General features: G+C 40.7%; 6 protein-coding genes across 15 annotated transcripts in view; 3 read left to right on the plus strand and 3 right to left on the minus strand.

Annotated features, from left to right (window-relative positions):
• Nucleotides 1-1,842, plus strand: part of LOC105273858 (calcitonin gene-related peptide type 1 receptor) — a 64,029-nt gene extending 62,187 nt beyond the window's left edge. For 2 of the 3 annotated variants that reach the window (XM_011316538.1, XM_011316540.1), the window contains one exon: nt 242-1,842. In XM_011316538.1, coding sequence (XP_011314840.1) covers nt 242-397 — 156 coding nt within the window. In that variant the 3' untranslated portion in view covers nt 398-1,842. Of the gene's footprint in view, nt 1-222 lie in introns of all 3 variants that reach the window. The other variant, XM_011316539.1, reaches the window with a different exon arrangement.
• LOC105273857 (transmembrane protein 19) lies at nt 1,431-4,020 on the minus strand. The gene is made up of 6 exons (XM_011316536.1): nt 3,747-4,020; nt 3,432-3,542; nt 3,068-3,355; nt 2,892-2,996; nt 2,485-2,700; nt 1,431-2,215 (listed from the first exon to the last, which is right to left on the minus strand). The coding sequence occupies exons 1-6, from the start codon at nt 3,895-3,897 to the stop codon at nt 2,061-2,063; spliced, it is 1,026 nt and encodes a 341-aa protein (XP_011314838.1). The 5' UTR covers nt 3,898-4,020; the 3' UTR covers nt 1,431-2,060.
• A 121-nt stretch (nt 4,021-4,141) lies between these two features.
• EloC (elongin C) lies at nt 4,142-6,052 on the plus strand. 4 transcript variants are annotated; one of them, XM_011316552.1, is made up of 5 exons: nt 4,142-4,323; nt 4,383-4,443; nt 4,641-4,712; nt 5,137-5,330; nt 5,405-6,052. In XM_011316552.1, exons 2-5 carry the CDS (start codon nt 4,411-4,413, stop codon nt 5,544-5,546), a joined length of 441 nt encoding a protein of 146 aa, XP_011314854.1. In that variant the 5' UTR covers nt 4,142-4,323; nt 4,383-4,410; the 3' UTR covers nt 5,547-6,052. The 4 variants fall into 4 exon arrangements, with proteins under 4 accessions (XP_011314854.1, XP_011314853.1, XP_011314856.1 ...); XM_011316551.1 differs by having other exon boundaries at nt 4,142-4,443; XM_011316554.1 differs by lacking the exon at nt 4,641-4,712 and having other exon boundaries at nt 4,143-4,323.
• Nucleotides 5,844-7,617, minus strand: Blos2 (biogenesis of lysosome-related organelles complex 1 subunit 2). 5 transcript variants are annotated; one of them, XM_011316550.1, is made up of 2 exons: nt 7,522-7,617; nt 5,844-6,979 (listed from the first exon to the last, which is right to left on the minus strand). In XM_011316550.1, the coding sequence occupies exon 2, from the start codon at nt 6,945-6,947 to the stop codon at nt 6,465-6,467; it is 483 nt and encodes a 160-aa protein (XP_011314852.1). In that variant the 5' UTR covers nt 6,948-6,979; nt 7,522-7,617; the 3' UTR covers nt 5,844-6,464. The 5 variants fall into 5 exon arrangements, with proteins under 5 accessions (XP_011314852.1, XP_011314850.1, XP_011314849.1 ...); XM_011316548.1 differs by having other exon boundaries at nt 7,462-7,607; XM_011316547.1 differs by having other exon boundaries at nt 7,452-7,607.
• Nucleotides 7,618-7,769: 152 nt separating this feature from the next.
• On the plus strand, nt 7,770-11,421 carry brun (trafficking protein particle complex subunit brun). Its single transcript, XM_011316556.1, has 2 exons — nt 7,770-11,132; nt 11,204-11,421. The coding sequence occupies exons 1-2, from the start codon at nt 7,860-7,862 to the stop codon at nt 11,393-11,395; spliced, it is 3,465 nt and encodes a 1,154-aa protein (XP_011314858.1). The 5' UTR covers nt 7,770-7,859; the 3' UTR covers nt 11,396-11,421.
• Nucleotides 11,422-11,901: 480 nt separating this feature from the next.
• Nucleotides 11,902-14,008, minus strand: Pif1 (Pif1 DNA helicase). The gene is made up of 2 exons (XM_011316557.1): nt 13,216-14,008; nt 11,902-13,129 (listed from the first exon to the last, which is right to left on the minus strand). The coding sequence occupies exons 1-2, from the start codon at nt 13,889-13,891 to the stop codon at nt 11,913-11,915; spliced, it is 1,893 nt and encodes a 630-aa protein (XP_011314859.1). The 5' UTR covers nt 13,892-14,008; the 3' UTR covers nt 11,902-11,912.
• Between the last annotated feature and the right edge of the window lie 801 nt (nt 14,009-14,809).

A 14,809-nucleotide genomic window follows, 5' to 3' on the forward strand; every position in this document is an offset into this window, starting at 1 on the left:
CAGTCGTCCCCTGGCACCTGATCCACTGAAAATCGATACCAGATTGGTCACTGGTGCGATACGGATAATGATTGAACCACCCAATGATGCGGCACATCGATTTACATTCAAATGAGTTAATCACGAAAATTCCCCGTACAGCACAGATAAATTCATTGAAGTCCGTATCGTGCCAATGGCAGAGTCCGAGTCAAGTCCATTGTGGGATGTTGACTGTTTCAGTTTGTACGCTCGACCGCAGGTCCGGTGGCGGGAGAGGAGAAGGTGTGACTATCAAAAGGATATTTCCACTCCGGAAAAGGAAAAGGACAACGAGAAACGTGACATTATTGCTGAGGGAGCGAGGTGTGATGCTGATGGGCCTTTACTCATCATCAACCAGTATCATGCGTGCTGATGGGCTCTTGTTTTATCGAGGACCACACAGCTCGGTACTAGGGGGAAAAACTCTCGGAGAATTTCACGTCAAGTCATTCCATAAGTATTGAGAGGAGCTATGACTTTTAAAAGTCCTGGGTTATTCCTGTGAAATTTCTCCTTCCGATACACGATTTGAATCCTGGAAATAGTCCCTTCAATTTTCCAGTTGTAACATTTTTTAAAAACATAACTGTTGTTCATTCATAAAATAAATCAATTAATTGAGTATCGAATCAGTTTTCCGAATTACCTGTGCATAAGTCGATTTTCAAACAAATTAACGCGCAATAGTTATGCTGCACTTTTATTTTCAATTTCAAATCCTGAAAATAGTCCCTTTAATTTTAGGGCTGCAATTTTTTTTTAATTCAACTACAGTTCATCCATAAAATTATTTACATAATTGAATATTCAATCATTTCTTCGAATTACCTAGGTAGAAATCGAATTTCGAAAAAATTAACGGGTACTTATTGTGCTACATCTTTTTTCAAATTTTAATTAATTTTTTTTTCATACAATAAATTTTCAATGAATGAGAAATATGACTGCAATAGACTCCACGTGAGTTATTCTGCGGAAATTCGTTTGCAATGGAAAAATTATCCATTGAAAATGATCAGATTTCAGAATTAACAATAAATTTCTTCAAAATTTACAAAACTCCCTTCGGGATACTTTAATCCCCGAGGGATTCTCCTCCACTAATGAACTACCGAGCTGTCAATCAAGGAAAAACGTGTAACTTATCGACTTATTCCCTCCTTCGATATAATTTCTACGGTAAATTTTGTAAAGTGATATTACATCGAAAGCTTTTCCCCACTTGGATAGTCTCGATGACTTCTGGTCACTGCATTCATTTACCGCAACAACGAATTAATAACGATCGCAACAATTAGATGATTTCTCAATCATTTGCTTAGTCTCGTCTTCATTTTATTTTCACGCAAATTGCTCAACTCCAAATTAGAGCATTGAGTTACCAATTTCCTTTGTTAAGGATTTCCCTGTAAATTTATGCACTGATATGACTAGTGATACTGTATAATGATTGGGTTCCTATTAAATTTCCACCGCGCATGGACTTACGAAATTCTAACGAATAAGTTTCCGGGAATAATTTTTATACGTAAAGTGATATAACAACTAAATTGTGCGTGAGTTGATCGTCCAATAATTTACAATGCCTAGTTTATATTTTTCAAGACAAGGAAAATGTACTTACAAGAGAGAATAAAAATTATTTTAAATACGTATTAACATAGGAGAGCAGAGGGAAATCATTTATCACTAAACTAACAATGTATAAAAGTTTATGACTGTTGATTATTAGATTTAATTGGAGAATTTATGGTGAAAATTTAATCGACGTGTATGAAAAATGTAGAACTGAATAAACTTAATATTTATCTGTGGAAATTCTCCGAATTTCACTCATTCATTGTCATTAAGAGATAATAAGTCTGGTAAGTGTCTTATAAAAATATATATTTATTCATTCACCACTTAATTGATGCAACGTAAAAAAATCACTGGAAAATCAACATACCTCAGTACGAATTAATAAACAAAAACATAAAGCTGTCGATAATAAATATTGATGCACATGTTAATGAGCATTAGAATTTCAACTCTAATTACGGCCACAGGCAATTTGCGAGTCTCGGGAGCATTAATGCAATAGCGATGCTCGAGAGAAGATTTACGCTGTGGTTATCGAGAATTTGTCTTCCGCAGATGTGTTTCACGCCTCTTCCAGGGTGTTCCACTATTTTTCCCTCCTCGTTAATCCCTGGAAGATAAAGAAATAAGGAACATAAATTGCAGGTATTTAGCGTCTTATAGATAACCAACAAACAATCCATGGCAGAAATAAATTGAAGATATCTCTTGAAAAATGAACATGATAAATTTCCTTCCCTAAAAAGTTGAAATACCAATGGCTAACTTAAAAAATGAATAGAATTTCTGGAAGCATCAATTGAATAAAACTCAAAAATTTAATAGGCCTTCGTAGAAAAATTTTTATAGTTTGCTATCGATTTTTTTCACTTGCGTTACCTGAGTATTGAAGAGTGGCACCCAGAAGGGAGTCGAAAATGCTTCCGAAGAAGCCTCCAGCACCGCCTACCACGATGATGGGCCATTGGGAGACTGCATGCTCTAGAACTGCGACATCTACTGTGTAAAGGACAGTGAAGTAGTGGAAAAGTCCCACTAGAAGGCCACCAAGAAGAGACATAAGAAGACCTACCCACGAAACAGCTCCATTTGTTCCTGAGGGCAGCAATATTTGAGCAATTATTTGAACAATGCTCTCCAACAAATATCTCTGAATCTAAAGGGAATATCAAAATTTCAATCAAAAACTCTTTCGTAGACCTCAATCCATTCTACATAAAAGGTCCTTGAAAAATTTCGGTATCTCCCTCAGATATAACGATTTTCGTAATTCTGATTCAGTTTACCTCTAGGAACTCGTTTTCTCGAAGTTATTAAGAAGGGATCAGAATTCCCCACAGCTGTCCCGAACTCCGAAGCCCAAGTGTCTCCATTGCAACAGGCAAAAGCCCCTGGACAGAGAAAATGCAATGAAAGTCACCTAATTGGAATGAAGCGATCTAGGAACTAGAGAATAATTCACCTAGAATTCCGGTGGACAGCCAAGAGCTCCTGTAATCCTTATCGAAGTCTATAGGTCTCTCACCACATCCCACGTCCAGCAAATATAACAGAGCGAGCTGCGAGGCCATGCCCCCATTACACAATACTTGGATCCAATTTCTCTGTCCACCTTCCTTAAAATCAGCTTCAACTCTTCTTTTCTTCTCAGCTCGAAATTTTGTGGCTAAGGACGAAGACACGAAGAAGCTGATGAGACACGCCAAGTGGGCGTAATTCGTCAAGGTCAATATGAATCCCATGAGGAGTCCTGGAGAATGAACCAAAATCAATTAAAAAAAAAACATTCTGGATATTGGGAAAATGCAATTAAACTCAATAAATACCCAGCATAGCACCACTTAAATCCAAACTTCGTCTCTTGACTCCCCAAATGGCGAAAAGAATGGGAAAAATAACAGCCAGCAGCCATCGCCAAGGTGATATCACTGGATAATCTGCACCCAAAATATTATTATCAAATTCCCCCAAACGAGTTTCGTTGAGTCATCGTTATCTCCCGATTAAGCAATGCGAATTGAGCGAGTGAGGTTTCATTTTGAGGTGCAAAAAAAATCTCCACGATGAACAAAAATATTTCGTCTTTTACTCAGGTATTCTTGGAGCATTGACGTTTAAATTTGGGTCACATTAGTACTCACGTTCACTCAAGTGGTAATCAGCCTCAGGCGTGATAATTGAATAAATAACATTAACAATCCAGAATAACATAGAAATAGGTAATGCAAATGCACTCAGCAGCACCGGCAACAGCACATGAGATTGTTTACTCTCGTGTCCTCGAGATGCCATTTCCAACAGTCAATTTACTCTCTCAGTCATGGGTAACAGCTGACTGACTCCAAAAAGTATCAACAATGTCACCAATCACCGGCATATCTGTCGAGAGAGGACGGGGGGATTAAAATTTCTCTTTAGTAAGACACACCTAGTGCCAACACTCTGTCGGCGATGATGAGAACCCAGAGTTATCCCAGCAGAACATCTAGATTTCTCTATGTACCACTTATTACCAGCACTCACACAATTTTTGTGCGTCCATAAAGACAATAGACTATCGTCCATCTTCCCCGTGCAATGATCTATGTTCACCACAAGATTCCTTGATTCCTTGTGATTTTGTGATTCACAGTAGTCATTTTCCAATTTTATACACCCAAGATCTGGATACTTCAGTTCCGATTACCATAATTAATTTATCAGACAAATTCTCTCGAGGTAAATCATAAATAGGGTCTCTCACCCAGACGTTGTTATAAAATTCTTGTCATTACCAGGGTGACGTTCCAAATCGCTTGACAAGAAATGTCAGGGGACACAAATATGCACGCCGAGAAGGTAATTCAATTAGTCTGATTATTAGAGAGATACTTCTGTCGCATGCTAGGGTTAATAAAGAATTTTGAAGAATCCATGCTCTGTAATGGCATCGATTTATCAATTTTTATGTGGATATACTGATTTTATAATTTATTTAGCTCGCTTATTATTTAACTATTTTTTTCAATAACAAAATGTCCTCTTTTACATTCAAGCCCAAAGAATTCGGTGAGCAGAATGATAGTAAAGGAGATGAGGATGGCAAATCACCCAATGACCTGCATGCGGTATCTACCTAACCAATTTTCATTCTGCTATTATTTTTGAGCTTTTGACTGATTTTTGTGAATTTTCATGCAGAGGTATTTTTATCTTTAAATATCCAATATGAAAATCACAACTTTCTGCGCCTTCCATAATAAATTTCATTCCACGATCTGAAGGCTTTTTAATGGGCTTAAGAGCATTCCCTTCAGCTTAATCAAAGGGTTTCTGTGATGATATTTTTTCAACTGCAAAATATTTTCAACTTGAATCACTCGTTTTTAAAATATTTCAAAAGTCAAAACTAATGAAATCAAAGTTGGCACGTCTTTTTGGAAATGTTTGAGAGTTGAAAATTGATCTCAAGGGAATTTTCTCGGAGGACTTATCTGTTGAAGCTTCAGTTCTTTGGGGCTTCAAGTGCTACTTATTTTTGGGAACTTACAGCAGGAGTCTGGACCCGTTTATGGAGGTTGCGAGGGGCCTGATGCGATGTATGTGAAACTGGTGAGCAGTGATGGACATGAATTTATCGTAAAAAGGGAACATGCTCTCACCAGTGGAACTATCAAGGCTATGCTCAGTGGACCCGGTCAGTTTGCTGAAAACGAAGCAAATGAAGTGAATTTCAGAGAAATCCCGTAAGTATTTTAGACTTATTGTCCACATATTTTCCATCGTTTTTTACTCCATTAATTAATTTATTCTCTGACAGGTCGCACGTATTACAGAAGGTCTGCATGTACTTCACCTACAAAGTACGTTATACAAATAGCAGCACTGAAATACCAGAGTTCCCCATCGCCCCTGAGATTGCTCTGGAGCTACTAATGGCAGGCAACTTCTTGGACTGTTAGAAAATTCAAAGGGTACCACAAGAAACAACAAAAACATTGACACAAGATAGGAAAAAAAAATGAAAAAACTTCAGTTTGTGATTGACACAAGCAATGGTGTAACTTACGATCAACGGTTTCACGAACTTTTCGACTAGTTCGTCTGTATATACTCTCCCTCTTTCCGTTTTTTTTCTCATTAAGTGCCGATTAATCAGTGATTGGATGTTTTTTTTTAATCATATTCTGAACATGAGGGAATAATTCGGGAAACACCTTAGGGCATTGATGAAACAATTGATCTGGTGATTTATTCCGTTTAATTAGTAGAATTGTACTCCTTCATCAATCATCAGCGCAGTGACAAGAAAGCAAGAACTAAAATTCTGCATTCAGAAGGATACAGAAATATTCGGGTGACTTCATAGGGTGAGAATTGATGAAAGGAAACAAATAAAAAGTTGAAAGAAAATAAGAAAACAAAAGATTTGTCATATTCTTCGAAATAAATCACTTCTCTCCCTCTATCTAATTTCCTCCATTTCTATTCTCTCTCAAGATATTCGAACAGTTTCTAATTCATTACAACACTCATAAAACCAATAAAATTAGATAAATAAAAACTTCTTCATTTCTCTAGATTTTATTTACAGACAAATCTAAATCATCAAACCTAAATTACAATAATTTAAATAAATTCTCAAATATGAGTGAAACGTACATTACAAATCAATACGAATTCCCAATGCACGTATTTACACAATGATTCCACATTTATAAACATGAACAATAGAAGTAGCAAAATGGGAGTAAGGCCCAGAAATAATGTCTTATAATCTGTAGCAATCGAAGAATTGAGGGAGTCAATTTTGCTCTGCCTCCCTCATATTCGAATTAAACCAGTGAGGAATGACAAAGATCGAAACAAATCTTTCATTTTCATTTATTTTTGTTTTCTTTTTCGAGATCTTTGAACTTGGCCTCTAATCTTTTGGAATAGGCAGCCAATTTGTACGCGGCCTGCTCTAACTTGGCGACACTGTCGTCGATCTGATTGATGTTCTCCAGCACTGGCTGGAGTTTCTTGTATTTTTGATTCAACGTGTCCAGGGATTGGGATACGTTACACGATATTGTCTTTAGTTCCGCGTATTTGGCTATGGCCTCTTTGTTCAATCGCTCCAGGAGGCGGTAGTCAGCATGTGTCGCTGTCAATTCTTCCTGGAGGTATTCTCCAGTTTTCTGGAACATAGCATTAGCCAGGCGACTCAAGTTGGGATCGTGGGGGTCTAGGGCTTCGAAGCTGCTTGTACTCGTTGAAAGGGTGGTGCCACGTTTTGGAGATTCACAACGCAGATTTCCATCGTCCTGGTTGTCTGAAAGAGAAGGGTTCATCCGAGGATCCTCTGGATTATCGTTCATTATTGCGTTGTCTTACAAACATCAACTGCAAACTGGAATCATCGGAAAAGTTTATGGTATTATATCAGCAGAAACTTTTCGCTATATCAGGATAACAACTAATAGTACATTATTTATTACTTTGGATTACAGTTCCCCTATACATCGTGATCGGCCCCGGGGCTGGAGTGAAAAAAAAAGTTTATTTTCGTATTTTTTTCGAGTTTCCGTCAGCTTTATTATCATTTAGATCACAAATATATGTCAAATTAACCATTGGTTAATGAATCAATGTAATTTTGGAAAAAAGGTCACTTTCCTCTTCCGAAGATCCTAGGTGCTAGATCAGCCCTTAGGATTAAGGGAGAAAATTCTTGTTTTGTTTTCGTATTTATTTAGATTTTTAACAGCTTTATTATAACTTTGGAGATGAGTCTACGTGAATTCAATGGTTAGTTGACAATAAATTCCACTTCGAAAAAATAACAAATGCATCCAATATCCTCGTATTGTAAATATTTATACCTACACTCACACCACAAATATTTGAAGGTAATACGTGCAATGTCTACTTGATTTGTTTCTGTTATATTACCAGATAAAAAAAAACACTCAGCAACCGAATAAACGCTTGAAAAACGATTCTCCAAAAATGATTGAGGCTATGTTGAAGTACACGTCAGGTCCCCACTCATGCGCACTCCCCCCATACCACTGTCAGAACACTGGACACAATCAGCTGTGCCTGTCACCATTATTCACGTTTGTTGTCACTTAATTACGCCCTCGCGATAAAGAAAAGCCGAAGGAAATCGCTTCCTCAAGTTCAGTGTCGTGGTAAACGCCTGAGGAACGTTTTCAAACCAAAAACTCATTGGTAATTCAATAGAAATGGTGATTCGGTGAATAAATTGTGGAACGAGACCTGATAATATGTCTCATCCTGATTACGAGCAGATAACGCATGATCATGCGGCTCTGCTGGTGCTCCTGAGACCAATTGGCTCCCAGATTGATCAGCAGACAGTGAATAAACTCTGCGAGAGGATCATAAAAAGGGCTAGCAGAGTGACTATCCCTGATACCTCTCGTGAGATCCTAGTGAGATTCGTCAAGGATCATCCAGTGGAGAACAATGACTGGGGGGATTTTCAGACTCACCGGAGACTCGTCGGACTCATTACTTTCGGAAAATATGAGGATCAGACAGAGTTGAACGAATTGTGCAGAATTCACGAAACTCTCAAGGTAAAGTACATGACAACCCTCTACAATTCGCGAGCAATTCTTCTTGGTCCAGTAGATTCTCCCACAACAAATAATCCACCCCAGGACTTCACGACACCCTCGAACTTTAAAACGACCGCCGCCTTCTACGGCTCTGACGAGTGCCCCACCCTGGAGGCAGAGGTAATCCACTGTCTAGAATCCCTCTTCTGGGTTCTCGAGTCAAAAAGACTCAAGATATCTCGAGAGAAAATTGAGCAAGTGCCACTGCTGTTGGCAGCTTTCGAGAGAAAGGACTTCATAGGTCTGGACCTTGAGTCCCGAAACAGTCGAAAAAGATGTTGTGGTCGTATGGCAAAACACCTGGGGGATCTGTGCCTCCAGGCGGGCCTCTACGCCGACGCTCTAAATCATTACACCTCAGCTGCAGGTGTTCTCCAGGGTGTGAACGACTGGTTGTGGCTGGGGGCAGCTTATGAGGGCCTCTGCGCAGTCTCTTCCCTCATTCTCTATCCCAATCTCCGGAGGAGTCTTTCCCACCAACGACACACCTCCACCCAAGAAGAAAACTCACAAAAAACCCTTTCCTTTCCTCCGTCTTTCGATGAGATCAAAGTTCAAATGAATCACATCGTGCCTCCTAATGAGATACCGAAAAAGTACTCCCAGGCGATCACCCACTACAGCAAGTACCAAAATGCCAGTATAATTGAGACTGAGGCGAGCTTCAAAGCTACTAGAGTCTGCATAGAACAGAATAACACCCTCGAGGCCGCCTCATTTCTCAATAACGTTGTCTTCAACAACATCGACTGGAGTGAACAGGAGAAGATCGCCAGATTTACAAAGCTCTCAGAGCTCTTCTTCACCATTGGCTTTGCCAGGAAGGCCTCATTCTGTATGAGACTTGCAGGTACCAGACACATTTCCCAGAAGAATCCCAATCCAGACTGGCAGCAGTGCTACAATCTTGTCCTGCAGTCCTGTTCAGGATTCAAGCTGTCTCTGGATCCTGCGGAGTTGCTCACCAGTGGTAGTCGAGGCTGGCCAGCCATTCAGATCAAAATAATCAATGAACTCATAGCAGCTGCAAATAGGATGGGAAATCTCCCCCTGGCAACCAGACACATGACCTTCCTACTCCAGACAATGTTCAATCACTTGACACCAGCTGAACGTAGAGACGTTGCTCTCCAGCTGCAGAGTGTTGCACAGCAATGTGAGGGTGCTCCAGTTCCTTTGCATCTTCCCTCTGGTATTGTCATTCCCCCAGCTAATTTGACAAACATTCCGAGGACGAGATCGTTTCTTCTAAAGAATCTCCAGCCCCACCTCCAGCCACAAAAGATTGAGAGGATCAAAGAGGATCATGGGCCCTTTCTATTTACCCCCATCAACTTTGGATCCTTGGAGAGGAGAAATAAATCAAAAAGCAAAGTCGATTATCTCTGGGTCGAGGACGACGTTTGCGAGGTGTCTCTCCAGCTAGTCAATCCCCTTCCATTCGAGCTTAGTGTTTCCAACATGAGATTACTGACCAGTGGAGTGGTTTTTGATCCTGTACCAGAGTGCATCACGTTACCTGCTGACTCTGGGCCTATAGCAGTGACTCTTGCAGGGACTCCGAAGGAAACTGGTGAATTGGAAATCCTCGGATTCAGTACCCACACACTCGGCGTCAAATCCAATTGCAAGCTGAAGAGTATGGAGGGCATGCCTCATCCACACTACTCCGTCGAGGTTGTCCCCAGTCTTCCGAAGATCGATGTGGCAACTAGTCTTCCCCAGACAGCGAGCTTCTCGTCTGGAGAGAACATCGTAACGAGTGCCAGTATTTCTCTTTATGGGGGTGAAAGCGCAGAGTGCACAATTACCATAACGAATGTGGGTCAAGTACCCATAGAGATGATCGAGGTGTCGATAAAATCGGCATTGGACAGTCTGAGTGAGTCCAGAGTCTTCAAGTGGAGCGACGATAACCTGAAGACTCAGTTGCCTCTATTGCCTGGCACTTCAGCCAGTCTCACGCTCTATCTTTACGCAGATACGAACTTCGTCGTACCAAAACAGACGAGTAATTCGTTCGGAAGAAGCCCATTAGGTGGCTCCCTGGGGAACAGTGGGAGCAAATCGTTGCCATCGAGGCTGAGGACACCCTCTCATCACACCAAGAGGCAGAGTGGACTGACCTCTTCCATGCGGTCTGCCTTGACCTCACACTCGTCGAATTCTTCCAATTCAGGGAACTCCAAGCTGTCAAAATTAGCTACTCCAGTGGTGGCGTCCAATGTAACTGAGGGACAGCTCAAGATCAAGTACTCAGGAGCGAAGGGCCTGGCCACTGGTTTCTGCAGAGTATCCAGCGTTTTTATCACAATCGAGATGCTGCCGAGTGTGCAGATTACCAGTTGGGATGTACTACCTGCTGAGACTCCCTCGCAGTTTTATCTCGTTCTTGATGTCACCAATATGACTAATCATGAGATGGAGCTGCATTACACCCAGAGTAAGTGCATTTATATGGAGGGAAGGGAGTCGTGCAGGATTCCAGTGCCTGCGAACAGGTGTCCTTTGAGTAAACTTGCCACGATGAGCGAGAGGGGATTGCAGAATGTCTGCGCTGAACATATTGCTGGACTGGTGGACCTCAAGTGGCAGCTACTGGGGACTGATGCCACTGGGAAGGCTGGCATTGCTGGAATTACATTCACCCAGGACATGCTAGATCTCGTGAGGATGAGTCCACTTCAGTGGGAAGTAAGCATCAATGATACGGCAGTTAAACCTCAGGACGAAATAACTTGTGGACTAGGAGAGTGTGTGAGCATAGGAGTTGGTGTCTGCAATGCTCTGGAGCATCCTCTCAGTGACCTGAGTTTATCAATTAATTTTTATCAGGATCATCACAACGGAGTTAATAATTATCGATTAGATACGAGATTATCAATCGCTGGGGCTAATAAAGTCATGCTTCCAACGGTAAAATTATTTCTCATAAATATTTGGAGACCTGATTTTTGATAATCATCACGAATAAATTATTGTTTCAGCTGCAGGAGTATGGAAGGGCCTACCACGAATGTCGCGTGGTTTTTTTCACAGCTGGACAGTACAAAATAGATATTCAATGCAGTAGTCAGAAACCAATTTCCAATTCAAACAGCGTCTGCGCGGATTTCATAAATGCAGGGCGAATCTGGAGATATATACCACCGATTGAAATTGCTGTAGACGACTCCTAATGTTCGTATTGTTTTTTATTCATTGAAAATATAATCGCAATAAATGCCTGTCAAAATGTTTATAAAACAAAGTGATTATCTAATATTACAAAATCTCACATTCTTTACATTGACTATTTTTTCAATTACGCAAGACACGATTAGTTAGATCGAACGGTTTGTCATTTCTTAATCATTTGTCAGTTGAATTCGTCAAGAATTAACTGCATTTTAATCTTTGTTCATAATAATTGGGTCAATTTCAATTTTTATTATTCGAAAAAGAGTTCCCATTTGAAAAATCTCGGATCTTCCGTGAAACTTTATTATTCTATCTAAAAAACTATTTGAACTATTCAATAATTTAAATTTATTACTATATTACGAGTTCAGTCATTTTTAATTCTTAAAATTCTGGACTAATGCTTCATTTCAAGGCACGACGTTAAGAGAAATCGTTTCAGAAAAATTGAAAATTATTCTAATAATGAGAACGAACAAAAATGATACCCGCGGACAGGGTTCAGTTCTATTAGCGCTATTGTTTCCTAAGGGCCTTCATTTGGCCATTCGTTTTTTTTCCAAGAGGAATGAGTTCCATCTCATGAAGATGTCTTCTGAAGTTCTTGTAAAATTCTAAAACACTAGTATTAGCCCACACTTGCCTTCCATTAAAATCCAAGACTCTGAGTGAATCGAGGCTCTGGGCCCTGGAGAGTGCAACATACGCCTGTCCAGCATCGAAGACCTTTGCCAGGCTCATCTCCACACAATCCAGGGTCAACCCCTGACTCTTGTGAATGGAAAAGGCCCAGGCGAGCTTCAGGGGCACCTGTTTTCTGTGAACGAATGCCCCAGAGGCTGTCTTGATGGACCATTTCTCAAATCTCGCGTGATATATTTCACCACTTCTGAATTGAACGACAGGTGTCTCGTCTTCGAACTTGATGACAACCCCTCTGGCTCCATTCACCAGTCCATTGCTGATATTGATGTTCTTGAGGAGCATAACTTGGGCTCCAACTTTCAACGTTAATTTCCCGGGGACAGGCAGTTGCTGATCAAGAGTTTTCGTCATTGATTCTTCTGAATCTTGAGCTACGTAAGTCTTGGTTGAACCCTTCAAATTCGCCAACTGGGATTCATTAATCTCATTAGCCTCATTAACATGCGAGCACAATCGCGTGGCAAGAATTCCACCTTTCTCAATTTTCTGGCTCGACGTTGACTTCAAAATTGTCGTGATCTCGTCTGTAACTCGTCCGATTCTCAAGCTATTGAGGACTTTGACGAATTTTGGGTCCTTCTGCCGATGAACTCTTTGCAGTTCGAAATTCAGGTGAACGCACTTCTCCCAGGCCTTGCTCTGGAAGCAGAATTTCTTGGTGTCGCTGGTTTTGTTGACTGGAGGCAGTTGGAAAAAGTCCCCACAGAGAATCAGTTGAATGCCTCCGAAGGGACGGTCGTTTTTCCTAACGTGTCTGGCGACTGCCTCGATCTTCTCGAAGTACTCGCCGTCTACCATGGATATCTCGTCGATAATCAGGTATTTCGTTCGTCTCCAGATTGTTGCAGTGGCCGGACGCGACGCCATTTGATAGCATCTCTCAACTGTTCCAGTTCCAAGGCCAATCCCAGAGAACTGGTGGAGGGTTATTCCACCGATGTGACAAGCAGCAACTCCTGTGCTAGCAGTTGCTGTCGTCACCGCTGGCGGCAGCTCGGCAATTATTCTTTTCAGGAGAAAAGATTTACCTGTCAAAATTTTTTATATTAACGATGGGATTCCAGATTTTTTTTTATCCTGAAATACGAAAATTGAATGGAAATCAGCAGCTTACCTGTGCCAGCACTGCCAGTGAAGAAGATATTTTTTCCCTTGAGCACAGCATCAAGGACTCCCTTCTGCTCATCAGTCAATTCCACAGCTGTTGGATTAGCATAAAGTTTTTTAGCAATGGGAACGTATGAACTGCTGGAGCCCGTCAATTTCCTCTTCCTGGTTGTGCTGGGAGATGGAGTGGTGACAGTTTTCCTGGAGGCGGCGACCAGAAGAGCCTTTTCCTTCGCCAGATTGAGTTCAGCATTGGTAGCTGGGCTGATGTCCTGAGTCCCTCCCAACTTTCCATTGGACAGGAGTTGCTCTCTCAGTGGATTCTTCGACTGTGGCTTCCCATCATCCGTTTGTCCCGTCATCTTCACGAATATCGTCTTCAGGAAAGTGATGAGTTGTGCAGCTGGAGCATTCGACAGGAAGAGGGTGCAGCGTTCTTCAGCAAATTTAATCGTCGACTTGCCTTCGCTCATATAGCGGTTCAGGACGTTTATGCCCCTGAGAGCGAGTTTAATTGTGGTGTTGGCTTTTTCAGCGCGAATCTCAATCAGCATCTGACGCTGATTGTTCCTGAGCAGGCGGAGTTGAGCTGATCTGTAACTAACCTTGCGAGTTGTCATTCCTTGAGGATTTGTCCACTCCGCGATGATTGTGCAGGATAAATAACAGCCATCGGGCTCCATTTTCGAGGGAGTTTACGTGATCTAACAGCTGATTCATGCAGATTTTAGAGGGTGTTTAACATCTAACCTGGCACCTGGCATCACGTTGGAGGACAACTCAGGGTAGTTATTTGCCGCCTTCTAAACCTAGTTAGAGATTATAGAGGGGAGATTGCCAGCGCATGATACAACCCTTGAACATGCTCTTGAGCCTGTCCCTGTGAGTAAGGCAGAGCGCGAGGCCGAGAGTGTCGATAATTGAGAAGTTTAATGGTTGATGGTCAATGTACCTAGTGTCGAAATGTACTACATCGAATGATAAATTGCCTGCTGGAGAGGTTATTGGGTAGGAACGCGCTGTTGGTAAATCCTCCGGGAATCTTTTTTGCCAGCTTTTCAATGATACCATCGTTCGCGTATTCGCAAACAAAAAATGTCGACCCAATGCAACTTCAATCTTTAAGTAATTTTTTTTTGTAAAATGATAGTAAGACAAAATTTTTCATCCTTATACTTGACTGAATCTATGGGTATAATTTGGAACATTTAGCCTCATTTAAATTTTGAGTAGATTCGTGCTTTATAAAAATATAAAGCTATTTAAAGATCACTTTACTATGTTTGAGATTTCTTTTCAATTTTTAAGTATATCTTTCGACAATTTCACTATTTAGATGAAATAAAGCTTCAGGATACTAAGGCAATCATCATTCAACAAGTAGCAATGCAATTTTCTATTTATTAATTTATAAATGTCAAAAAAGATTTCACAATTCTTCGTCTCCTATCTCATATTTTTTGTACAAAGTGGTATTTAATAATTTAAATGATTTTCGCTCACTGGTATTTCTGCATTTTGCTATTCACGTTTTTCCGAAAATAAATTAAATAAATAAAACTACAATGGAAAAATTTTGAGTGACAAGCTCATTATGCAAA

Source organism: Fopius arisanus, unplaced genomic scaffold, assembly GCF_000806365.1.
Source record: "Fopius arisanus strain USDA-PBARC FA_bdor unplaced genomic scaffold, ASM80636v1 scaffold00007, whole genome shotgun sequence".
NCBI lineage: Eukaryota > Metazoa > Arthropoda > Insecta > Hymenoptera > Braconidae > Fopius > Fopius arisanus.